Genomic DNA, 24,852 nt, shown 5'->3' with positions numbered 1-24,852 from the left:
AAGAAAAAAAGCAATAAGATTATATAAAAACCAGAAAATACTCGATCAATAACACAGTCTCATGTGTTTGCGTGTATTTATGAAGAATGGCGCTTATTTCCTGTCTCCTTTTTAATATTTTATTCAGCTGTGGACCCCAAAGATGCACTTCTCCTAAAAACTATGATGCAGAGCTAAAATATTTTGGATTTTAAAAATTATTAAGACAGAATTATGAATTCTTTCTGTCTTTTTGTAGGATTTGTTGACAGAATAAAACATAAATCATGACCAAATCTATTGTTTTGAATATAGGAAAAGAAAAAAATAATTTATGTTTCTGTAATTGAGCACTTTTTCAAAATGATGTCACAAGAAAACACCTCTGCCCTCTCAAACCTGTTTTATATTGAAGTCAGATTGTAAATGAATGTGTTTCAGGTGTCACACAGTATGCAACCTATTTTTGGTATTTATACGAAGACCAAATAAGTATTCATGTCAAATCAAATTATTCTTCTTCGTCTAAACTTCCTGTACAGCTGCTAACAGGCCTGCTGTCTCAGTGTGTCCACTTTCCCTCCTCTGACCTCACATCTTCTTCAGTTACAAAGGACTGACTCGAGACGTGTTCGTGCAGTTTAATATGATTAATACGGTTCAAAAACCTTCACTTATTTTGCCTTTGAGAGGAGTATTTGAAAGGTTTTACTTCAGAGACTGTAACTGAACCCTTCCTAACACTGAATGTTTGTGTTTTTCAGTGCAGGGTTTTCAAAGCCGTGCTGTTAAAGCAGCTTTCCGTGTTTAAGAAAACAACGATCAATTCATTACATTTCTTGAAAATAGTGTTTTTATTTTATTTTATTCTAGTCACAGTAGACGTTTTTATGTTTGTATGGGTGAAATGTTTTTATGACTGCAGAGTGAATGAATAAACAGTTTTTAAAACAACTTCTTAATGTTTTTGTCTGAGTCTATCATAAAAATCACCAATGCACACATTTACAGTAGAGCACTTTATAAAAATGACTTGAGTAGTTTCTATCTCATCTGGACATTTCAAATACAGAAATGGCTAAATAATTCAGGAAATATGTTTATGGACGTTTGTCTCTGGATAATATCATTCCTACTGTTTCCCAAAGTGCTTTAGCCTAGCTTAGCTTAAAATACCCCATTACTTTGAGGTGACTTGTTAAACAGGTTTTCTGACAGCTTGACCATGAAAAAGCCTCAAATTGTAGCAAATAGTCTTATTAATGGTTGCTTTTATAGAGGTTTATGTTATATGATGAAAGATACCAGTCATAAATTAACAACTGGAGCTTGTTTTTCGAAATTTACATGTTTTCCTTAAAAAAATCACTTCCAAAAGGTGAAGAAATGGGCAATTCATAAATTGTGAAACTAAAATGCAACATGTTCGTGTTGGCTTTTCCTGTTGAATAAGAAAAGCTGTGGTAAAAAGTAACCTTCACCCTTGAAATAATAATAAAACATACTAATTTATACTTTATTTGATAAATTCAACTCATGGGTTAAGGCTATTTCCTGGCGAAGAGACGTTACCATGTAAGTAGACGGGAAAACTGTCCCGAATGTACATCCGGGGAATTGTCAGATATTCGCTAACGGCTGAAACTCTCGTCGTTTTGACGGCAAAGACGCAAATAAAAGAAGGTTGACAGGCCCATGTTACACTGTCGAATCATAAACTGTACAAAATAGTGTTGAAAGGGCAAAAAGTTGACATATATGCAGTGTTTGTTGTAAGAACACGTATAGACGGTATGCTAACGGTCCACTCTCGTTAGCCGTTCTACCAGCACGACGCCCAGTCCAGACGTTAGTCAGGTACGTTACCCGATCGAATAGGCATAAAATCGATACAACGTCAATACTCATTGCAAAAGCACGAATTAATCGTTATTCCTGATTTTTAAATGTGTCTTTCAATCTTCGTTAGCCGTAAATTTAAGTGGTTTAGGTAATTTTACAGATTAAAGAGTCAGGGGCGCGACTCTCTCCGCCAGGAAGTAGTCGGCTACTGGCCGAAGTCTTCGTTCTACTACCAATAATGCACAATCCAGAAATTAGTCAGATCCATATTTCCCGGTCGAATAAGTAAAAAGTCGATATAAATTCTAGCTTTTCTTCAAGAACAGAGATATTTCATTATATTATAGATTTTAATGTAGTTGTTTTTATTCAGGGTTGCTAATCAACTAATCTCGCTGTTTTACTAACTGTCTAGCATCAACTGCATTCTGAAATGTATTTCATGATGAGATATGACAGTTTTGATGTCTTTATTCCATCATAAGAGCGACTTAATGTATTTCCCAAAATTAAAACTATTACTTTACTCTCGTGTTAGCATTCGACAAACTAAACACTCTAGTTTTGTTTCATAAACAGAGACCACTCCACACAGGTATTCATGTGTCATGAGTTTGTAGTTGATTCTGTATGTTGTGGTTGATTTTCAGTAGTTGGAGTTGTGCGTGGTGGTGGATTCGCTCGGTAAGGAGCCCCGGCGTGGGGTGTGTTTCCTGCAGAGCAGCAGCAGACGGAGCTCCGGGGACACGCTGCTGGAGAAGGCGGAGTAGATCCAGGGGTTGGTGCAGGAGTTCAGACTGGCCAGCAGCATCAGCAAGGTGAAGACTGTACCTGCACACAGCAGACAGGTGTGAGTGAAGGAGTCAGGGTCCACAACACAAAACCAAAACAGACATCTTTACAAAAAAAAGTTTGGTTAACTCATTGACAACAACTTTGTAGCAATTTGCAACAGTGGAGGAGGATTCTTGAGAGCTTTGAAGTGCCTCGGTGGCTGAAATGAAGATACTTACACATGTTTCAGCCTGAATTAGAATATTACCCCTCTGAATTTAGCCTCCACCAGGCCATGATAAGAGAATCTTAGATGTGTGTGGGTTTTTTTTTTCAAGCACCGTTCTGAGGAGAGTTGGGGTCCCACGCCGCCCACAGTTGGACGCTGAAGTACGGAGCCCAGCAGAGCGAGTAGGTAATCACGATGACCAGAGTCATCCTCACTGTTTTTGACATGGCTGCTGTTACACCTCCACCTTGGGTATGAGGGGCTTTGGGCGGGTTGGAGCTGACAGCAGAGGGCGCTACAGGGTCAGGCAGCACGTCCGGCTGCAGCTCAGCTGAGAGGGAACAGAAACAGGATGTTGGAGATTTATTTGTGTCTCTGTCAGGATCAAATCAGAGCTGTATGAGACTGTGTGTGTGTGTGTTACCTGGATGAACAGCTGTGTAGGTGTGAATGTCACAGTGTGACATCATGCTGTCAGACCTGAGCTGACTCATGGGCACCTGCGCAAAGGTAGATCCTGGTTCTAAGCTGGTCTGGCTCACAGGGTTGTTGAACATAATGGGTGAAACATACAGAGAGAGACTGGACCTTCCTCGGACTCCTCCTCCTCCTCTCTGGCTGTCCCGTCTGGAGGGAGGAAGGGAGGGAGGGGACAGGCGCCGGTCTGACTTCAGGTACAGATTGTTGTGGATCTCCTTGAATATTCGCACCTGAGGCATGAATCACCACAGATGAGAATAAACTCTTGGTGCTCTTACGAACATTAATATAAGTAGTGAATTCTTCTTCACCTGGCAGACTGTGATGATGAGGACTGGAAGGATGAAGACTGCCAGGGTCATCCAGGTCACGTAGGCTTTGAGGCCCCAGGACTCGGCAAAGTTCCCCCAACACTCGTAAACACCTGAAGCCAGTTCTGAGCGTGAGAAGATGAAAACCTGGAGAGGCAGAGAGGAGTCTCCTGTTAGGGTCGCTCTTTAACCTGAAACACCGGCTGATCTCTGCCGTGACGTTTAAGATTAGTCGTCTCGCTCTGATATGAGTCGAGCATTTCAGGTGTTTTGAATCTTCTTTGCCTCAAGGACTCGTCTCTTCCCGAGTATTGATTCAGTAAATCATACGAAGGCGTCATTGCATGATTCTCGAGTGTAAACGTTGTAAATAACCGTGTGGCGTCCCACCTGAGCCCCCCCTACCTGTGGCAGGCTGAGCAGCAGCGACAGCCCCCAGGCCAGCAGTATGAAGCTGTTCCAGCGCTGAGTTGCACCGCTGCGATGCGCCTGCAGGGGGCAGCAGATGGCGTAGTGTCTATCCATCGTCATGGCAACAATCATATAAGAGGAGGCGAACATCCCGAGCACCTGCAGGTACTTCACCAGGCGACACAGGAAGTCTGGACCATGAAAGCGACCTTTAGCTTTCCACACCAGCTGAGGCAGCACCTGAGCGAGGAAGAGGAGGAAGAGGAGGAAGAGGGGGGAGGGGTTAGGCTGAAGATGAGGATGGCTCGGCGTGTTTCAGGTGCGTGTAGTACCTGGAACAGCGCCACCACCAGGTCGGCCACACAGAGGTTGAGCATGAACTGATGCAGCGGGTTGTGGTGGCGTCTCCGCCTCAGCAGCACCACCAGCACCAGCCCGTTACCTAGCAACGCCATCATCAGGATGACCGCCAGCACCACCACCTCAGCCACCGCGAGGAGAGCGTCACGCTGCCAGCTGGTGACGTTTTTACCCGCAGGCGTCACGGAGACGGGCGACCAGTCAAGGGGCGGGTACGAGTCTGTGGCCATGGAGACTGACATGATGACTGCAGAGAGACGGAGGAGGGTGAACGTCAAGGTGAGACACAGACCTCAAAATCAGCTCAGAGCATGCTCAAAGATTTAAAAACTGCATCCGACCAGGTCACGGTTTTAAATCCCAGATAAAAATCTCATTTCTGTTCTCAAAAAAGTAAAACAAACCAAAACTTTTATTAGTTTTAAAATGCTCAGAAAGACACGTCTGAGAATGTTTTACTAACCCGCTCTGAAACATGTCGGCGAGCTGTGATCTTTGTGTGGGACAGCCAATCAGAAAGCTTCGTTTAGACGAATATTTCTCAACTATTATAAACTTTTCTCAATATTATTTTGTGAAACACCAAGATAACCTGGCAGAGGAGAAACTTAATTTCTTGTAACCACAAGTTGAAAACTGTGTTTGACGAACATGATGAGAATGAAGTCAAAACATGAAATATGACTTTACATCAAAATGTTTTTTAGCACTCGATGGATAGTCGTGTTTTTTACTCAGTGAAAAAAAATGGAAGGTGATTCAGATACCCACTGAAAACATTTCAAAAAGAGTTTTTATTAACTGTTTAGCAAAATAACTGATCTGATTCTTTCAGTTTTAAGTCTTCGTATTGTTTTTATCTAAAAACTGAAAATTTAAGCAGTATTTTTGTCTTTTTTTCTTAAGTAAAAATTCTTATTCGACTTAATCTGAGTCACATTCTCCTGACAAGTCCAGAAAAATGTCTGTTTCAAGGTATCAAAGGACAAAATCTACAGATGGGTTAAGAAAAAACATTACTTCCTTAATTTTTTGTACGAAATTGATGTTTGTTTGCTTTTAACCCCATTCCTATCTCAATTTATGACATTTTTTTCTGAACTTGTCAGCTGAATTAGTTTCAAAATAAGTCTGATAAAACCATTTTTTAATCAAATTAGACAAACACTTGCTTTGATTTCAGTTTTTTTAATGTGTGCTGTTGTCTCATGCCCTCAAAATGAGAAATCTAACCAGCGCTGATGTCCTCAAGTCTAGATCTGGGTCGTACCATCTCAACAAGTCTTTGCTTCATCTCACCCAGACTAAGAAAAACTGATTGAATAACAAATCTGTTTTTTCTCTGTATACAAATAAAAGAGCAGATCATTACTGCGGTGTTTTGATCAGATAGGATCTGTAGATTTCTGGATATCTTTATGTTTGTTGTTGTTTTTAAATGTATCCATGCAACAACCCTTGGTGTATTAGAGGTCTGTGATAAGTGAGGAGATCCAGATACACGTTGTTCCCAAGTGATAAATTCAATTATCTAACTCCTAATAGCTAGGTAATGTTGCTTGAAGACTCAACTGTTCAAGGAACATTTGGCCCCGTTCACACAAAATTGCCCCCCAAAATGCAAAAAAAAAAAAAATCTGCATTGACAACACAGACTGTATAAAACATGGATGTTGTCTCTGTGATGTCACCCGTCTGTTCCTGAAACCGTGAAATGAAGCCAATCCGGACGCAGCCACATTCGTTTTGACACTGGCTTTGAGCTTCCTTCTGAACGCCTACAGAGCGCCGTGACTTCCGGTCTTTCTGCAGCCAGCCTCAATGAACAGCAACTTTTAGCTCTTCAGCATAGGCTTCATTTTTCTAAACTGGATGTTGTTCCTTTGTTCCCAAGGAAACGCTAAGGGACTAAAAAAGCTGTAGTAATCATGCAAGGCCTGTAGTTGGTGCTGTAACTGTCTTAACCAGAAGCAGCTTTTGGTAGATCTCCACTGGAGTAGCATTGGGCTGATCAAGGATCATCTGGCTATACTGGCATCTAATATTGAATGCTATGTCCAGAAGTGGAGCAATAGATGCGGCTTTCTGTTAACACAGCAACAGTGGGCGCAGCGTTTTAGAAAATTTTACTCGAAGGCTGTTTTCAAAAGTTTGTGTTGTAGGTTGGCTAAAACACTGTTTCCGTGTAAATGAGAGGCCGATACACACCAATACCTTTGTGATTTGTCCTAAAACTGTTCTTTCAGGCCCACCAGCATGTCATCTTCACATCCTTCTACTCAGCATGCAGGGAAACATCCGGCCTAGCACTGGTTAGCACAGACATGTTGCTTCCTACAAGGCAGGCTGGTCTTCCTCACCTGTTTCCTGTCTGCTCTTAAGAGGCGGTGTTAGCACAAGTCAAATTTCTGTAAAAAGCATGATGCTACTCTGCCTTCTGGTATTCCCTCTGGTGCTGGGTTAGCACGGCTAGCTCGTTCATGTTATTGGAGATAGATCTTACATTACCTATAACGATGGATGGAAGGACAGGTCCATGTTGTCCCTAATTTGACCCTTATCCTCTCAGAATGAGTGAGAAGGTCTCAGACCCTGCTCTTAGTGAATATTTAGCTCTAATTATTGAAGGTTGGTGAAGGTTGAACAATATTTTTGATGTTGATTTTTAGTCTTCTCCTGGCACTAGATGGCAGCACCTGCGGCCAATCAAATTTAAAGCACTTCTTCACACTAAGGTTTTCCCTTCCTGTCTAAATTCTTGTGTGTATGTTGTACGTTGCTTTGGACAAAAGTGTCTGCTAAATGAAACTGTGGAATAGTAGAGTTGTAACTTGAAAAGCTGAAGTTCATGAGACGTAAACACTCCTCTGCTGTGACAGTTACAGTTCTCAAGTTCACGTACGGTACGTTTCTTTCTGCCTCTTCCAATTAATTAAATGCAGAATATTTTCTCCAATTAGTGAGTTCCAATTAGTCCTTTCCATGTGTTCTCTGTAGCCCTCTTCCATATAGCTGGTAATGATCCCTGTTTGTGATGGCAGCGGTTATGAAACAGGCGTTGGTGTCGGGCAGCACAGTTAGCGTACGAGGACCGTTCACAGGTCACTTCTTCCTCCCAGTGTCCTCTCTGTGTCTGTTCGCCTCCATGCTGGGGTCAAAGTTGATGCAGCGACTATAATATCTGACCTCTATTGTACAGTAAATGAACACACACACACACACACACACACACAGCTGAAGTTAACGGGGGTTTTGTAGGGTCAAGCTTCCGTGAGCAAATTATAATTATAAAACAATGAGACGTGTTTACAGCGGTGCCTCACACACTTTTACACTTGAGCACACACAGACACACACACACACATGCAGAGGCATGCAGAGAGGGCCCCTCATGTGGGAATATTCACCGAGAGCAAGTGAGCGCGCTCTAATAAGGTCACAGCCGTTTGACCAATCTCCTGTGAGCAACATTAAGCGCTAAGTGGCAGTTAAGGAGAACTCAGATATCAGAGCGTAACACCAAACTGAATGGACAGGAAGAGACTGTGACGGACGCTTGATCAGGAAGACGACTCACAGCTTCTTCTGCTCTTCTGTCCAGCTCAATTATCTTTGTCCTTTGTCACTGTTACAGTCTGGAGGGAAGGATTTCTCTGAACAACTGAAGATTTCACGTAGATAAAACCCTACCAGACCTGAACTTTATCTTTGATTCATTCCCTGATAAATTATCCTCAAACTAAAAACACTAGAATCTTCTTGGCTCACATCACAGCACCGAAATGTCATCCTCATCTCCTTCCCCTCAGCTTGCAGAGAAACATCAGGCCTAGCACTGGATAGCATAGACATACTACTTCTTACTGGGCTGGCCTTCTCCACCAGTGTCCTGTCCCCTCTTAGGAGGTGAAATCCTTCCAATGTGGCTTTTAAGTCTTGTGTTTGCTCTATTAAAATCTCTGTAAATAGCATGTTACTACTCTACCTTCTGGTATTCCCTCTGTTGCTGGATTAGCATGGCTAACTCATTCATCTTATTGGAGATGGATCTTACTTCCCCATAACGATGGATGAAAGAACAGGTTAAAGTTGTCTCTTCTTGGCTCACATCACAGCACCAGCACGTCATCTTCACTTCCTTTTTCTCAGCCTGCAGGTAAACATCTGGCCTAGCACTGGTTAGCATATACATACTACTACTTACTCAGCTGGCTTCCTTCACGTGTTTCCTGTCCTCTTGTAGGAGGTGAAATCCTTCCAATGTGGCTTTCAAGTTTGGTGTTAGCTTCATTCAAATCTCTGTAAATAGCATGATGCTACCCTGCCTTCTGGTATTTCCTCTGTAGCACAGCTAGCTCGCACATCTTAGAGGCGATGGATCTTACATTCCCTATAACAATGAATTGAAGGACAGGTCTATGTTGTCTCTTCTTAGATAACATCTCAGCTACAGCATGCCATCCTCATCTCCTTCTTCTCAGCTTGTAGGGAAACATCAGGTCTAGCACTGGTTAGCATAGGCATACTACCTACCTAATAGGCTTGCCTTCTTCACCTGTTTCCTGTCCACTTTTAGGTAGTAAAATCCATCCCATATGCCTTTCAAGTCTGGTGTTAGCTTGGTTCAAATCTCTGTAAATAGCATGATGCTACTCTGCCCTCTTGTACTCCCTCTGTAACACAGCTAGCTTGTACATCTAATAGGAGATAAATCTTACATTCCACATAACGGCGTATAAAAGGACAGGTCCATGTTGTCTCTTCTTAGCTTTCATTGCAGCACCAGCACATCATTCTCACTATCTTCTCCTCAGCTTGCAGGGAAACATCAGGCCTAGCACTGGTTAGCATTGTCATACTACCTACCTAATAGGCTGGCCTTCTTCACCTGTTTCCTGTCCACTTTTAGATAGTAAAATCCATCCAATATGCCTTTCAAGTCTGGTGTTAGCTTCGTTCAAATCTCTGCAAAAAAGCATGATGCTACTTTTCCTTCTGGTATCCCCTCTGTAACACAGCTAGCTTGTTTATCTGATTGGAGATAGATCTTACAATCCCTATAATGATGGATTGATGGACAGGTCAATGTTGTCTCTTCTTAGCTTTCATAGCAGCAGCGGCACATCATTCTCGCTATCTTCTTCTCAGCTTGCAGGGAAACATCCGGCCTAGCACTGGTTAGCATAGACATGCTACTACCTACAAGGCTGGTCTTCTTCACCTGTTTCCTGTCCCTGCTTAGGAGGTGAAATCCTTTCAAATAGGCTTTCAAGTTTGGTGTTAGCTTTGTTCAGATCTCTGTAAATGGCACAATGCTACTCTGCCTTCAGGTATTTCCTCTGTTGCTGGGTTAGCATGGCTAGTTCTTTTATCTTATTGGAGACAGATCTTATATTGCAAATAGTGATGGATGGAAGGACAGGTTGATGTTGTCTCTTCTTGGCCCACACTTAAGAACCAGCACGCCATCCTCATGTCCTTCTCCAGCTTGTAGGGAAACATCAGGCCTAGCACTGGTTAGCATTGGCATACTACCTACCTAATAGGCTGGCCTTCTTCACCTGTTTCCTGTCCACTTCTAGGTAGTAAAATCCATCTAATATGCCTTTCAAGTTTGGTATTAGCTTCGTTCAAATCTCTGTAAATAGCATGATGCTACTTTGCCTTCTAGCATTCTCTCTGTAGCACAGCTAGCTTGTTTATCTGATTGGAGATAGATCTTACAATCCCTATAATGATGGATTGATGGACAGGTCAATGTTGTCTTTTCCTGGCTCACATCTCAGCGCCAGCGTGTCATCCTTATGTTCCTCTACTTAGCTTGCAGGGAAACATCCGGCCTAGCACTGGTTAGCACAGACATGCTACTACCTACCAGGCTGGCCTTCTTCACCTGTTTCCTGGCTGTGGAAATGCATCTTATATCTGGGCTTTGGATAGCAAAAGGCTTCTTCTTCATTGAGCATACAAGGCGGATAGTTTTGTTTCTTTAAGAGTCTGCATCCACCGTTACTTTCTGAAACTGAGGCACAGATCATAGAAAAGTCAGTGTGGGCTTTAATTTTGATTCATTTTACGACCGCGTCCCTGTTCTGAAAAGTAGATCCACTTCAATCACACCACGAGTCAGGAGGCACAGTGTTCTCTCGGGGTATTTAACCCTCTGATACAATCGACAGTGTTTCAGCTCCAGTGAAAGGTCAGAGCTCCTCTCCCATCACAAGAAAACCAAAAATAAAAGAAACCTGCTGACAGTATCATCTGTCCATATCAACACAAAACGGGCTTTCAGAGCTCTCTGCTGTCCTCAGCTGTCCTCACATTCATCAAGCTCATCCTGTAAAAAAGCTCTCGACTCCAACCCTGGAACGGTTCAACAGCCTGATCGGTGCCTGCTGCCGGGAAGCTTTTCAAAGTTTGTTTAAAAAACCGACAAATTAGACACGTCAAGGTTCACCTCGGGGAGATCGGCTGGAGGAAAGGCTGTTATTGGATCCTGGAGGGTGTAAATATTTTAGTTTGAGGGCTGGAGACGGGTTATTGCTTCTGACTGATACTCTAAAAAACAGATTATAACGACTTCTCTGCCTCAATATGTGGCGCTTGTTGACATCTTTAATCCACTTAGAGGATTAGACACCTGCTGTTTCATGCTCATTTTTCTCCCTTCAAAAACAAAAAGCTCATTTTAGACTTTCACAAACCTCTCACTGTTTTTTGTATTAAAAAATCAAATCAGATATATGCTTTAAAATCCCCTTCCTCTTCCTAAATCTGCTAAATTTTACAGTCAGGATGCTTCAGAGTATCAACCTGTTGCTCATGCTAAATATCTGAAATTGTTCAGCTCAGTTTGTTGATGTTTTTAGACTTTTAAAATCAAATAAAACAATGAACACCTGCTGTTTCTCTTTTCAAAATAAAAGCCCAAATCAGACCTTCAAATTGAATCCTTCTCCATCGTTTCGACAGACCACAAAGTAATCTAATAACTGGATGATTTAGCAGCATCCCGAAGCATTTTTTCCACATTTTTCCGACCTGTTTCTTCTCAAACACCCGTCCCTGATCTCCACAGCTTCAGATTTGAAAACCTTCACAAAATCGAACTATGAGAAAAAAGATAATCGAGCCACTCACCTCGTCTTCGTCCTCAGCGTCCCGTGAAGCATCTGTAGGAGTCGGGACAACCTGATCTGCTGTTGCACACACTGGCTGCATCCATGCTGTGTTTCTGAGTGTGTGTGTGTGTATGCAGTGTGTGTGTGTGTGTGAGAGTTTTCCTCGCTTATTACTCTCAGGGTGACCTCTGCCAGCTCCCTCTGCCGACTCCTGTCTCCCCATCTCCTCCCATCGTCCACCCCCCTCCCTCCTCTTCCTCCTCCTCCTCCTCCTCCTCTCGGGGTTTTTAAAAAGTAGGAATAAGCGTGTTGATCAAAGGGCGCGATGATGAACTAATGTAATTTCCTGCTGATTGTTTACGACGCGCTGCTGCTCCGTCTTTGATCCACAGGCGGGAACAAGACGGCCGGCAAATCAAATCAGGTTTCTGTTATTGGGGGATCAAAGAGCGCCTGTCCACACACACCGCACACACACACATTAAAGTGATCTGAGGACGTGTGATCGGGCAGCAGCGGGTGTTAGAGAGAGCTGGGAATCGGATGTTGTGACAGATGGGTTGCGAGGTTTTGAGAGCGAAACGAGAAGGCAGCACCAGGAGCAGCGTTTTCTTTCTCAGCCCTGCTCCCTCGCATGCATTCCTCCTCCTCCTCCTCCTCCTCCTTCTCCTCCTTCCTCTCCGTTTCCCTCTTTCTCTCTGTGACGCTGCAGTAATCTGTTTGCTTCCCCTCATTTGGAGAAGCCTCTCATTATCGAGGGGCCCGCTGAGTGACCTTAAACATACACACAAAAACACGGACACACACGCACACACCGACACATGGGGCTGCCCGCTGCTCGAGCTGTTTCTCTGACTCAGTTTTAGATCCTCAGATTGATGAGGGACGTCTGCGGAGACGGCGAGGATAAAGTGAGTGATGAACACACTCAGGGGCATCGTTTCTCCAATCATCAGACAGAAAAAGTTTGAGGATCCTCAGAGTGATTGATTTCTGGTGGTTTAAACATGAGCCTTAAAATAACTCTGAGTCCACTAAAGTCCAAACAGATTTTTTTGTTTTGGAAGTTGTTGAGCTGCTGCGACCTAAAAAGGAAATCACAATTTATCCAATGATCATGAGTTGGTCTCACAATAATAACACACTGTATCAAATTATGACTGTATTTCCTAATTTTGACTTTTTGTTCTTAAAGTTTTTTCTCTTTTATCACGTAATTATGACTAAATTAATACTGATTTCCTCATTTCATCAATTGACCTCAAGTCTTGACTTTTTGTCTCATGACTGTAACTTTTTTCACAATTTTTTTTTTTACTTTTTTCACTTAAAATGATAAGTATTGAAACACTGGAAATATCATTTTGTCCAATTATCTTTTTTTTTCAACTTTGTCACCCACTTTTTCTAGATTTTGACCTTGCTCTCATAATTATCTTATTACTGTCTGTTTTTAAATCTCGTATTAAGGGCGTATTCAGACCTGGACTGTTTGGTCCACTTTAAACGGACCAGGGTTCGTTTCCCACGCTGGTGCGGACTTTCCATGCAGGTGTGAATAGACACAAACGAACCCTGGTGCAGACCAAACAACCGGACCCAGACCCACTTTTTGAGGTGGTCTCGGTCCGCTTCCAAACGAACTCTGGTGCGGTTCGTGGTTCTCCGGTGAAGGTCTGAATACAAACCAAGGTCCATCCGAACTAACTACAGGATACATGCACCTTTTGAGCCTATAAGGCCACCGTAACCTAACCGTCTTTGGTTCATACCTGATCCTCCGTCTTCTGTTTAGCCACGCTGTTGCTAGCATGTTGTGGGTCAGGACACGCAGAGCACAGCGCCTCCTTGCTGCGATCATTGGTCTTCCTGTTCCTAAATTGTAAACGGTGTTGTTAAGCTGCTTTGAAGGAGCTGCTCTTGAAACTGAAAATGATTTAGCAGCTCTAATAAGAGCACAAACACACGTTTACCTCCATTTCCAGGTCTGTACTCTGTGTGTCACCTTTGTCAGTGCTGTCCAATTAGAGCACTGATCCTCACACACCTGGATGTGTTTACAGAATATAGTCCACTTGCAAAAAGTACAATCTGAATATGAACCGCACCAAACGAAAAAAATAAAGTCCGCTTTTGGTCCGGACCAAACAAGTGAAACAAAGGACTTTTCCTGGCTTTGAAAACACAGTAGTCATTGATATTATTTATTTGTTTATTCTAATTATTTATTTGATTACTCTTCTGCATGCCTTGTATTCATGTTTTAATCGTGTTTTATGTTTTTAATTTGTTTTGTATTTTATTGATCTGAATTTTATTTGTTTTTCTGTGCTTCACTTTGGTGAATAGGTTCTGTTTTTTAAGTGCTTAACTTATAAAGTTGGATTGAATAAATTAAACTTCTCTTTATTTCATAAACATGGCTTACTATTTCCATTTTTGGACTTTCATCTTGTATATTTTGTCATATCTCTTCATCTTCACAATGTATTTGGGTTGGTCTTTTTATCTCTTATTTTTGACCTCTGACTCATAAATATGTCTGTCGAACAGTGTTTATCTAATAACTGTATTGTTCAGTCTCAGAAAGACTCAGGTTTTTTATGTTCAGGCTAAGTTTTTTCTTCTTGTTTTCTTTTTTAACCTGGCAGTAATGAGCCTGACCATGTTGGAGGCACTCTCATGACAGAACTGCACTGAGCTCGCAGGTATATCGGATTGTTGTTGCACAAAATCGTAAATTTCTGCCGTAATTTTTGCTGCACTAAACAGTCTGAGAAAAAACATTTCATCAGCTTTGACCACTAGAATTTATTGCAGATTGGAGTAAGGAGTGTAAATAGTTGTCTGAAGTAAGGAGAAAATTTAGTGGTTAGCTAAACTCCATCAGGATGTCCAGGCAATAATCTGTCATTAATCTCAACATTCGAGTCCATTCACAGCATTTCCTGTCAGGTAGGTCATGTTCTCTGCCCGTAGTATCTTAAAATCACACTGTAGTAAAAGTAAGTATATTATAATAGAGTATAACTTTGATTCAGATACATAAGGAAAACCCAGTGTCTGTCAGAGGCTTTTTAAAGTGAGCCTCTCCTAAAAGAACATTATTTATTTCACTGACCTCCTCTTCCATAAAAATGAAAGCAGTAACATCTTTGTTTTCAAACCTTTGGGTAGACGAGGATAAGGACGCTAGCTTCCCGTATGGGTCTTTAATGTTGGCGGATAGGACATCTCTAAAGACATCTTTAAATCATATTTTTTACTATCTCCGTCCAATCAATATTTACGTTTGTGTACCTCCAACCGCACATCCGGGTAACTACCCAAATCGTGACGTCAGTGCAAACATTCTGTACGTCTCCTTCTGATGATTTCCTGCAAAACTCTGTTTCAGAAACAGACGTCCAAACAGTCTGTGCTTTCTCTTTGATAACATTTAGCAACTTGTACTCAGCTTCGTCCTTCTTTTCCCCGTTTTATTGCAGTGGCCGTCAAGCATTCAGGCGTGTTAGTGCCACCTGCTGTCTGGGAGTAGGGAACTGCACCTCTTCGCAGATCTGACAGTGTTAGCGTGGTACTAATGGAATAAAACTAAGTCTTATCTCTTGGTTTCTTGGGTTTTTTTTTTAAACTTATTTGATTTATAAAGATGGTTTATCTGAAAAACAACTAAAAAAAATGAAATGCTACTTTTTTGAGCTGGTAGCCTGTAAACCAGAACATATACTATATGTCCTGTAAATACAAAAAGATGTAAATACTTATGCAAAGCCCCCCAGATATGTGATCTGCTTTCAGAGGTCTCCTGTGTTTGGAGAAATCTGGATAAAATCTTCACTTTTGATCCGTGTTTTTAAGAGAAGTGAAAGTTTTTTTTCCTTTTTTGGCGCAAACTTATGAGTCTTTGTTGTTTCAGTCATTCTCTTTGTAGTTTTGTTTTGGTTATATCTTATTCTCATATTTTAGTATCTTGTTGTCTTTTGGTCTTTTTTGCCTCCGTTTAGAGGACAGGGCAGCAGATAGAGCAGGAAACTGGGAGAAGGAGGGGGGACTGGATTTGAACCCTGGCTGCCCTCATCCAGGACCTTACATGGAGCGTGTGACTTGCTAGCAGTTACCACCGGGCCAAACTGACCCTGGTATCACTTTTAATCCTGAAGCTTCCGCAAGAAAGATGCAACACAAATGAAACGAGGGCCTCCAGCTCCCCTGATTTCACACTGGATGTGTTTTTCTCTGAATCATGAAAAACAAATCATCAGAACTTGTGGGCTACTTGAGCCGACAGATTTCCAGGCTCCCCCCACAAACTTTTAGCCCGGTCACCTCCTCGGTATCCACCTACACAACAAATCAAGTTCACATTAGTGCTGTTAGAAACAACAACACAGTCAGTCAAAACTCCACACAGACGATGAATGAGTCAGGACAAACTGTGCTGGTTGAACAGGGCGCTGAGGCCTCCCTGTGGTCTGGATCGGCCAGTGCTGGATTCATTCAAGCAGATGATGAGCCAGGCTGGACACACACATTTCTTTATACTATCAGACTATTATGTAAAAAACACTTAGAGGAAAGTGGGAGAAATTATTCAACTTGTCTAATGCTCAATCCTAATCCACACTTTAAAATGAGATTATCAGCGCCATGGTAGGTTATTTCAAAATGCTACTTCTGAGCTTCCTGTTGATTTACAACATGCCCTCTCTATGACAACATATAACTGATAACTAATGGAAACAAAACTTTTCAGTAAAAAGAGGACTTGAATACAAGGCAGTCAAATGATATCTTTAAATCACCACAACAATCAGACGTGAGAAACATTTCTACCAGGTGTATTTGTTTTTTAAAGTTTGACCACAGCCCATCTGGAATGACTGGGGATATGGATTTTTTTACCTATACTGCAGCCAGCCACCAGGGGGAGCAGTTTTTGTGGCGACCTCACTTTGAGCCGTGCAAGATGATGTCAATTGTTTTACAGTCTAGCTAGCTTGTTGACACATTAGCCTATGGATGCGTCGTAGCACTGGGCTACTAGTAGCGCGTACAAACTTAGGTTTACTTGTCATGTTTCAAACAACAGCGCTACGTAACTGTTCTGATAAACACCTTACCTCGCGGCGTTGTATCTGGTAAAAAGTTGACTTAAACAAAGAAAATTTGTTCCAAAACAAACACAGACCTGGTTAAAAGTCACGTCTTCACGACAGTGTGCGTAAGACTCTGGGCCAGAAGGTGGCGATGCAGTGCAAATAACCTCTTGAGACCCATTTTTTAATTCACCTTGCTATTTGGGATCATAGACTGTAAAAAAAATGGACGTCATCTTGCTCGGCTCGAAGTGAGGTCGCCACAAAAACTGCTCCCCCTGGTGGCTGGCTGCAGTATAGGTAAAAAAAATCCATCTCCCCAGTCATTCCAGATGGGCTGTGGTCAAACTTTAAAAAATTAATACACCTGGTAGAAATGTTTCTCACGTCTGATTGTTGTGGTGATTCGAAGATATTATTTGGCTGCTTTGTTTTCAAGTCCTCTTTTTCCTGAAAATTTCTGTTTTCATTAGTTATGAGGGGTTTAAAATGAGGCTGTACGTCACATTTAACGATGATCGACAGCTGCTGTTCTTGTGTACTTTTTCTGGGATTGTAAAATATGTCAGAAGAGTCAAGAAGTGATTAGATTCTCTAAATTTTTTTTTTTTTTGTCACCCGGCTCCACTCAGATTCTGCGCCTGTGACAGGGGAATTTTGGCTTTAAAACTGTACAATGGTAAAAGACGAAGTCACTCTGTCCACTCTGTTTACAGTCTATGTTTGGGATCAGTACGACCTAAAAAGTATAATATCTAAACTTGGTCCTTGGACAAGTTCTCTATTAGCTGTTTGTTATCAGTGTTATGGCACTTAAATACATTGTTCTTTTCACTAAAATGGGTTTAATGTTGTGATTTCACCAAAAGATGAAGTGGGTAGTGTTCCTAAATGTGGCTAATGGGTCAAAGTTTAAAATAATGAAGCATCATGGGTCTGAGAGACAGAAATGTAAAGTCCACATATGTGGACGCTGGGTCTTTGGAGGTTAAAACAGATCCTCCTCACTTTACTTTCTGTCTCCTCTGCAGCAGATAAGCTCAGACATCAGACACATGGAGTGACGTTTATTAAAGGTGAAGGTGTCAGATCATCGACCTGACACTGAGTTCAGTACATTCAGCTGAAAATAACTTTCTACCTCAGATATAAATTAACAAACTAACAAACATAGAGAATTAAAGCTTTTAGAGCAGTAAAGCAGATCAGTAATCTAAGGTAGAATAAATAACTGTTGCATAGATAAACAAGTTGTTTACAGTTTTAGAGCAACCAAAATGAGGCATGTTAGTCCACACGTCTCTGCAGGGTCTCTGCTCTACATGCTCAGCGTCCGCGGCCCCGTGCTCTGGACAGCGTTCATGATGGCCTGGACCACTTCAGAGGTGGAGCCTTTGCCTCCCAGGTCAGCGGTGTGCAGCTGGAGGAGGGCAGAGAGGAGAGACGCAGAGTGAGCAGAAGGATCTGATTTTCTCTGTGAAATGTGGGGGGCGGGGCCTGTACCCGTGTCTCTGTGACGGTGGACAGGATGGCTCTGCGGATCATGCTGGCGTAAGCGTGCAGCTTCAGGTGATCCAGCAGCAGGCAGGAGGCCAGCAGCATGGCGGTGGGGTTCGCTGTGTTACGGTTAGCGATGCTCTTCCCGGTGTTCCTGGTTCCCTGCACGACCAATAAGAAGTGAGCAGTTCATGGTTACGATGATGGTTTACCTCTTAATGTTCTCATCAGGTGAAAGTCTCCTCACTGTCTCAAACACGGCGTAATCTTCCCCGTAGTTGGCTCCCGGCACCAGACCCGGTCCTCCAACCAGCCCGGCGCACACGTTGCTCACGATGTTGCCGTACAGGTTTGGCATCACCATCACGTCAAACTGCTGAGGCCTGGACACCAGCTGACACACACGATAAAACATCATCATTAAGAGCTCTGCTTAAAGACGAGTGCTGGAAGGAATGAGCGGCGTGGTCACCTGCATGGACGTGTTGTCCACGATCATGCTGTCGAAGCTGATTTCCGGGTACCCGCTTGCCACCTCCTTACAGCACTCCAGGAAGAGCCCGTCACCCAGCTTCCTGCTCCGACAAACACACGTTAGCACCTTTTCACAGAGAGACGACAGATTTCACCCAGGACAGGAACTGACATGATGTTCGCTTTGTGGACAGCTGTGACCCGTCGTCGTCCCATGGCCCGAGCCTTCCTGAAGGCGTAGTCGGCGATGCGTAAAGATTTTGTCCTGGTGATGATCTTGAGACACTCGACGACGCCCGGCACGTTCTGCGGGGACAGGAAGGGAATGAGTGGAGATTCGTGGTCGGCGTGTTTCACTTTCACACTGACTCCCGCTCACACACCTCGTGCTCCAGGCTGCTGTACTCGCCCTCCGTGTTCTCCCTGATGATCATGATGTCGACGTTTCGGTGGCGTGTCCTCACTCCGGGCAGGGACTGGCAGTGCATGACGTTGGCGTACAGGTCCAGAGTGGTGCTGCAGAGAGGAGGTCAGAGGTCAGAGATCCAACAGAGCAGGTAGATTATCTGATCAAAGAAGACGGCAAACTCACCGCAGCAGGTTGTTTCTGGACTTATAGGATGGCGGCAGATTGTGATTGGTCTCAATGTTACCTGGACAACGAATGAAACAAATGTGCCACACAGTTAAACATAGTTGTGTTTGGCTCGAAAGCGGGCACTTTAGCGTGTGTTATGGTCCTGGGGAGGGCACTTTGGCTTGCATTTGGCTCTCAAGTGGGCACTTCAGCATGTGTTTGGCTCCAAAGAGGGCACTTCAGCGTGTGTTTGGCTCTAAAGAGGGCACTTCAGCGTGTGTTTAGCTCCAAAGAGGGCACTTCGGCGTGTGTTTGGCTCTAAAGAGGGCACTTCAGCGTGTGTTTGGCTCTAAAGAGGGCACTTCAGCGTGTGTTTAGCTCCAAAGAGGGCACTTCGGCGTGTGTTTGGCTCTAAAGAGGGCACTTTAGCGTGTGTTTGGCTCTAAAGAGGGCACTTTAGCGTGTGTTTGGCTCTAAAGAGGGCACTTTAGCGTGTGTTTGGATCTTAAGAGGGCACTTTAGCGTGTGTTGGGCTCTAAAGAGGGCACTTCAGTGTGTGTTTAGCTCCAAAGAGGGCACTTCAGCGTGTGTTTGGCTCTAAATTGGGCACTTCAGCGTGTTTGGCTCTAAAGAGGTCACTTTAGCGAGTGTTGGGCTCTAAAGTTGGCACTTCAGCGTGTGTTTGGCTCTAAAGAGGTCACTTTAGCGTGTGTGATATGATAAAACTTGTCTTGTACTTCTCATGTTTTCAGGTGTTTCTAATTTTCTTTTTTCCTTAATATTTTTATTCTTTTTAGGGCATTAAAAAAATCTATTTTATCTTTCAATACTTATACTTTCAACTTCCAGCTGACAACATGTTCCTGAGCACAAATTAAACAGCCTGAACTTTATGTGAAACTTAATTAAACTGTGATTTTTAGTAGTTCCATGAATTATTATTATTTTTTATGCTATGCAAAACATTTTCAAAGATTTTACCTTTGTATATTTTATATCTGGTAAACTTTTGAAGCCTCTAATGCACGTCTGTAACTTTCTGAACAAAATCGAATATTTTAAAAAGATTGAAAAACATTTATTTTTGTGCCTTATGAAGAATAAAAACATCATAAACATTAAACCATGTCACATGATCACTCAGAGCCCTGTTGTGAAGAAGCCTCAGAGCTGTGAGTTTCACTGGAGCCTGTTCGTTGTCTTTATAAAGTAATGACTCCCTCAGCTGTCAGGACGCTCTGTTCAGCTCACTCACACTAAGACATGCTCTGTGTGAAGGTTATGATGTCGGGTTTATCTGCAGATTGTGGGACGTTCTGATTATTTGCTGACTCATTTTAAAGGTCGCTTTAACCCTGTTGGAACAGGTTCACTTCACGTTTCAAAGACGTACCCTTCAGCGCCACTCCGTTACGTCTTATAGCCATGATTGCACTGTTGATATCGTCCTCTGATGCCATGGACGAGTCCACGTTCACGACTTCAAAATCCACCGGCACACAGCAGAACCTGGGGATGGAAAACAGGAGATCACTTCCTCTCTGTGTCTCAGCGCTGACTCATTCAGTGACTCTGTCTGTGTGTGTTTGTGTGTGTGTGTGTGTGTGAGTAACAGACAAACTGTTTACAGTATCTCAGTGTAAGGCTCAAGGTCACGACATGTTCAATACCATGAGCAAAATTCAAGGTTAAAGAATCTTTATTTTCATGTGCAGCAAGAAATTTGACTAGACTTAAACCAAAACACAAGTTAAAATGTAAAAGTATGATTCAAATTTTCCTGAGGATTTATTTTAGCTAAATATGAAGCATACATCCTGTTGACACGTCTTGACAAAGAGCTGATGCTGAAGTCAACTTTTCATCAACAAATATCACACAGCTACCTGTGTGTGTCTGTGTAACCTCAGTCAGAGAGGATCTCATGCAGCGTCTTTGGATCAAACCAACTCCAGGGAGAGGGGTGGATGCTTTTTTGAGGTTTGAATGTAAGACAAAAGTAGCCGACTTGTTTTGACTTTAAAAAAATATCAGAGATGACAGGACCAGACTTAAAAATAAGGGATTAATCTGGAGAAATTACAAGTGACTGCGTAGCTGTGTATTCACACACCCTCATGTCAAAAACTAGTACGCAGCGTAACTTCGAATCCTTCCCTATTTTCTTGCATACATATATTTATTGCCGTTGTAAAGTCGAAAGCACGTAAGTCGAGGACCTCATGTACTTTAAAAGGTTAATTGTGATGCCTCAAAGCACCAGCAGGGGGCAGGTGTCAGTCTTTTTTACATTTCCTGTGATAACGATTTTTGATCACATTTGAGTTATAAAATCAAAACTGGGGAAGTTTTGATGTTAGAAAACACTCAGGAATGATGTACCACTTTGTCCACAAGGGGGCGCCCAGTGAAACACCACACCATCCTCACAGGAGCTTTAATGTTAGACTGTGCTTCTGTGTCGCTCCTATATTTGATAGGTTTTTAAGTTTACTCTTATTCTTTCTTACCCTGTTTATGTGTGTGTGTATTCTCACCGGAACAGTTCGCGCACGTGGTTGGCCAGCTCAGGCCCGATGCCATCTCCAGGAATCAGAGTCACAGTGTGTCGTCCTCCATACCTGGCTGGTGGTGGCTGTAGTGAATCCACAAACACAGAGAGTCACCTCCTTCCAAACCAACCCCACTGACACATCCTCAACCAAACATCTCTCTGGACCGCTCTACTCATCTGACCTCTAATAACCTCTAACAGGACTATTTTAAGACCTCTGAACCGCCTTACTTACGATGGTCTGGTGCTGGTTTGTGCGCGGATGGAGGAAAGGATCAGAGCGGAGGAGAGAAAACAGGGAGGTTAGTAGGGCAGGGAGGAAGGGGACACACAGATCTCAGCAGCTTCCTGATGGCATCACAAGCATATCGATGAGAGCAGAACAACATTGGTATTCATGTGCACATGCAGAAGAGACACAGTGACATGTTTGAGGGGGGGGGCTTCCTGTGGGGTAGAACAGCAGGGGGATCAGGTGGAGGAAATCATGAGTGGGTTTCTTCCCCATGACTCACTGTGTATGTCGACTTGTGTCTCTGATTACAGGCAGATGCACCGTGAACCTGGGAAAACATAAAGTGTTAACAAAGAGAAGGTAGAGGTGATACTTCAAATACAAGGTCGTTCTTTCCCAGGAAACACAGTTTTTATCCTCCTGTCAAAATTATCTTTAGTTCATTAAGTTTCCTACACTTGTTTGGGCTACTACATACATAGCTAAGAAAATAGATAGCAATTAAAGGATAAGTTCAGTTTATACAACTTTTACATTGTTTATAGGATGAAGTAGAACAAAATACTCACCCAGAAGGCTTTCCTGGTCCAAGCAGTGCTTCGGGAGATATTTAGATCCAAAATCTTGCAGCGGACGTCCGTATAATGGGATCCATCGGGGCATAGACAGCGCCGCTCCTAAAACTGCATTAATCGTCCAAAAACTCGTGTTTTTCACCTCCATCATGGTCTGCTCCAGGTTAGTCCTCTGCTGCAGTCTGTGTCACTCCAGACAGCGCTGTGTGGCTGTACTGACCTCTGAACTGACAAAGACTTTGTTTACGATTGCCCCTCCGCGCGTCGTCATGTAGCCTGCCGTCTTCCCCTGAAACAATGAGCCGCACTGCGCATGCGCGGAGGGGCAATCGTAAACAAAGTCAGTTCAGAGGTCATAACAGCCACACAGCGCTGTCTGGAGTGACACAGACTGCAGCAGAGGACTAACCTGGAGCGGACCATGATGGAATATTGGTGGAAAAAAAACGAGTTTTTGGACGATTAATGCAGTTTTAGGAGCGCGCTGTCTATGCCCCGATGGATCCCATTATACGGACGTCCGCTGCACGATTTTGGATCTAAATATCTCCCGAAGCACTGCTTGGTTCAGGAAAGCCTTCTGGGTGAGTATTTTGTTCTACTTCATTTTATAAACAATGTAAAAGCTGTTTAAACCGAACTTACCCCTTTAAAAAGGGTGGGATAAAATACATTTTTACTTTTTCAGCTCCTTTTTGGACATGTAAATCCAAGTTCTCACTTGTTTTAGGATGAAATATATTGTCTTTTCTCTTCTTTTTTCTGTCTTATGTGATTGTCTTGATCTGTTTTCATGTTTTTCTGACTAACATTTTTTTTGTGTTAATCACTGTTTAACTTATCTACATAAACAAAATAAAGCTATTCATTCATTCATTCACTTTCTATACCTCTTATCCTGTTCAGAGTTACAGGCTTTCTCAAACTAAGAGTGTATTTTGTGGGGATACATTTATAGACCAATTTAGAAACTGACAAAAATAAACAAAACAAAGCCTTACATACTTGTTTTAGCTGATTTCTAGAAAAGTAGACTACATGCGCACATATTTCTGTATCCTAAATTAATCTGCTGCACCTGATACCACTGTTATCCTGGTTTAGTCGCCTCAGGGGTCTTAGAAACAAAAGAAAAGTTGTAAACAGATAAAATAGTTATAGGTTGTATAGTTTTATATAAACTTCCAACACCTGTTTTGTTTATATTTTTATAAAAATGGATGAAACATGCATTTTTACTGCGTTAAAAAAATACAACATGCAATAGCCCACCCTGTTCGTTTCCGTTGCACTTTTTTTTTAACTACACCATATGCACACTTTGTTTTATACATTTTGTTACGGTATTTACTCACAGTACTGTTGGAAACTGGAAACCACAACTCTTTGCATAATGTATGACTGCAGGGAGCCGTTTCTGGATGCATTAACACTCTTTATCTCGCTTAAAACAATAATAAAAAGGTATGCTGCTTAGATAGCAGGATTTATTTTTCTGCAGTGACCTCAAATTGACAGAACTGAGCAGAGTGGTGCTGGGAGGACAGCGACATTAACCAGCTAACCAACCGTTAATCTGCTTAGCTACTCGTCAGGGAAAGTAACGACTAAACCACTTTATCGTAGAAAAATATCACGAAAAGAGTAATTTGTAGTGATAAGTTTCTGTAGACTGCTCCTACCCGGGCCAAATGGCTGCTGAACGCTGGCTTCAGAGCTCCGGACAGGGAGCGCAAACACCGGGCCGTCATGTTTCCTCTCACTGGATCATTGATGGACGGGTACGGGAGCGTGCAGCGCGCTCACGTTTAATCTCTTCCTCTTACACACACACTCACACTAACTGTGTATTTACCCCTCTACAAAAAGTATTCACCCTTTCTTTTAATTTAATCTCAGAGTTTGTGAGGACAAATGAAAAGAAACACGGAGAAGTTGAGGTGAGCTTCATGTCGCCATGGCAACTCTGACAGACAGCCTCGAGGACCCGGTGGCCTACTTAGTTTGGTTCCCATTTTCTCTGAAGCACTCTGAAAGCAGCCACAGGGAGGCGACATACACACAGCTTTAACATGACGGGACGGGACCATTCTACCTGTTACGCCTCTCAATACATTCCAAACAAGTCTGGTGACAAAATATTCATGTTTAAGTTAAAATACATTTGTTTTTACCCCACATTTCACCGTAGGGTGTTACGGTAATTCTGTTAAGTAGAGATACAATGGCCTCACGCGACAACCGTTAGCTTACATTACTATTAGAATACTTACCCGTTGCTTTTACAATATTTATGTGCCGTATGAGAGATTACAGGAAAACATTAGTTTGATT

At 42.6% G+C, this 24,852-nt stretch overlaps 2 protein-coding genes and 1 long non-coding RNA gene across 4 annotated transcripts; 1 reads left to right on the top strand and 2 right to left on the bottom strand.

The window, feature by feature from the left end:
• Window positions 1-275: 275 nt before the first annotated feature.
• LOC141798941 (vasopressin V2 receptor-like) lies at window positions 276-11,920 on the bottom strand. Its single transcript, XM_074680915.1, has 7 exons — window positions 11,527-11,920; window positions 4,359-4,633; window positions 4,021-4,266; window positions 3,616-3,762; window positions 3,249-3,534; window positions 2,937-3,155; window positions 276-2,652 (listed from the first exon to the last, which is right to left on the bottom strand). The coding sequence occupies exons 2-7, from the start codon at window positions 4,626-4,628 to the stop codon at window positions 2,468-2,470; spliced, it is 1,353 nt and encodes a 450-aa protein (XP_074537016.1). The 5' UTR covers window positions 4,629-4,633; window positions 11,527-11,920; the 3' UTR covers window positions 276-2,467.
• LOC141798943 (uncharacterized) lies at window positions 1,771-22,088 on the top strand. 2 transcript variants are annotated; one of them, XR_012599213.1, is made up of 4 exons: window positions 1,771-1,836; window positions 2,472-2,639; window positions 2,934-3,006; window positions 21,700-22,088. It is a non-coding gene; the product is annotated as an uncharacterized LOC141798943 (long non-coding RNA). The 2 variants fall into 2 exon arrangements; XR_012599212.1 differs by having other exon boundaries at window positions 2,934-3,010.
• Window positions 17,681-24,467, bottom strand: LOC141798942 (isocitrate dehydrogenase [NAD] subunit gamma, mitochondrial-like). The gene is made up of 11 exons (XM_074680916.1): window positions 24,201-24,467; window positions 22,224-22,271; window positions 21,692-21,789; window positions 20,548-20,663; window positions 19,170-19,230; window positions 18,961-19,093; window positions 18,750-18,883; window positions 18,576-18,678; window positions 18,351-18,497; window positions 18,110-18,265; window positions 17,681-18,026 (listed from the first exon to the last, which is right to left on the bottom strand). The coding sequence occupies exons 1-11, from the start codon at window positions 24,267-24,269 to the stop codon at window positions 17,925-17,927; spliced, it is 1,167 nt and encodes a 388-aa protein (XP_074537017.1). The 5' UTR covers window positions 24,270-24,467; the 3' UTR covers window positions 17,681-17,924.
• Between the last annotated feature and the right edge of the window lie 385 nt (window positions 24,468-24,852).

This window comes from Halichoeres trimaculatus, unplaced genomic scaffold (genome assembly GCF_033239565.1).
Source record: "Halichoeres trimaculatus isolate MK-OKI-2021-1 unplaced genomic scaffold, fHalTri1.1 fHalTri1_scaffold_11, whole genome shotgun sequence".
Taxonomy (NCBI): domain Eukaryota; kingdom Metazoa; phylum Chordata; class Actinopteri; order Labriformes; family Labridae; genus Halichoeres; species Halichoeres trimaculatus.
Note: the sequence above shows the minus strand (reverse complement) of the source record. Positions and strands in the feature narration are given on the sequence as shown.

What these genes read in the sequence shown, in the direction of transcription:
- LOC141798941 (XM_074680915.1), bottom strand. Translation starts at nt 4,628, where the DNA reads ATGTCAGTCTCCATGGCCACAGACTCGTACCCGCCCCTTGACTGGTCG. An exon ending in TGCTGCTCAGCCTGCCACAG is followed by an intron (nt 3,763 to 4,020) that starts GTAGGGGGGGCT and finishes CTGCCTCTCCAG; the next exon opens with GTTTTCATCTTCTCACGCTC. An exon ending in CTACACAGCTGTTCATCCAG is followed by an intron (nt 3,156 to 3,248) that starts GTAACACACACA and finishes GTTCCCTCTCAG; the next exon opens with CTGAGCTGCAGCCGGACGTG.
- LOC141798942 (XM_074680916.1), bottom strand. Translation starts at nt 24,269, where the DNA reads ATGACGGCCCGGTGTTTGCGCTCCCTGTCCGGAGCTCTGAAGCCAGCG. An exon ending in TCAGCAGCCATTTGGCCCGG is followed by an intron (nt 22,272 to 24,200) that starts GTAGGAGCAGTC and finishes ATGTTTTCCCAG; the next exon opens with GTTCACGGTGCATCTGCCTG. An exon ending in CACGTGCGCGAACTGTTCCG is followed by an intron (nt 20,664 to 21,691) that starts GTGAGAATACAC and finishes TTCCATCCCCAG; the next exon opens with GTTCTGCTGTGTGCCGGTGG.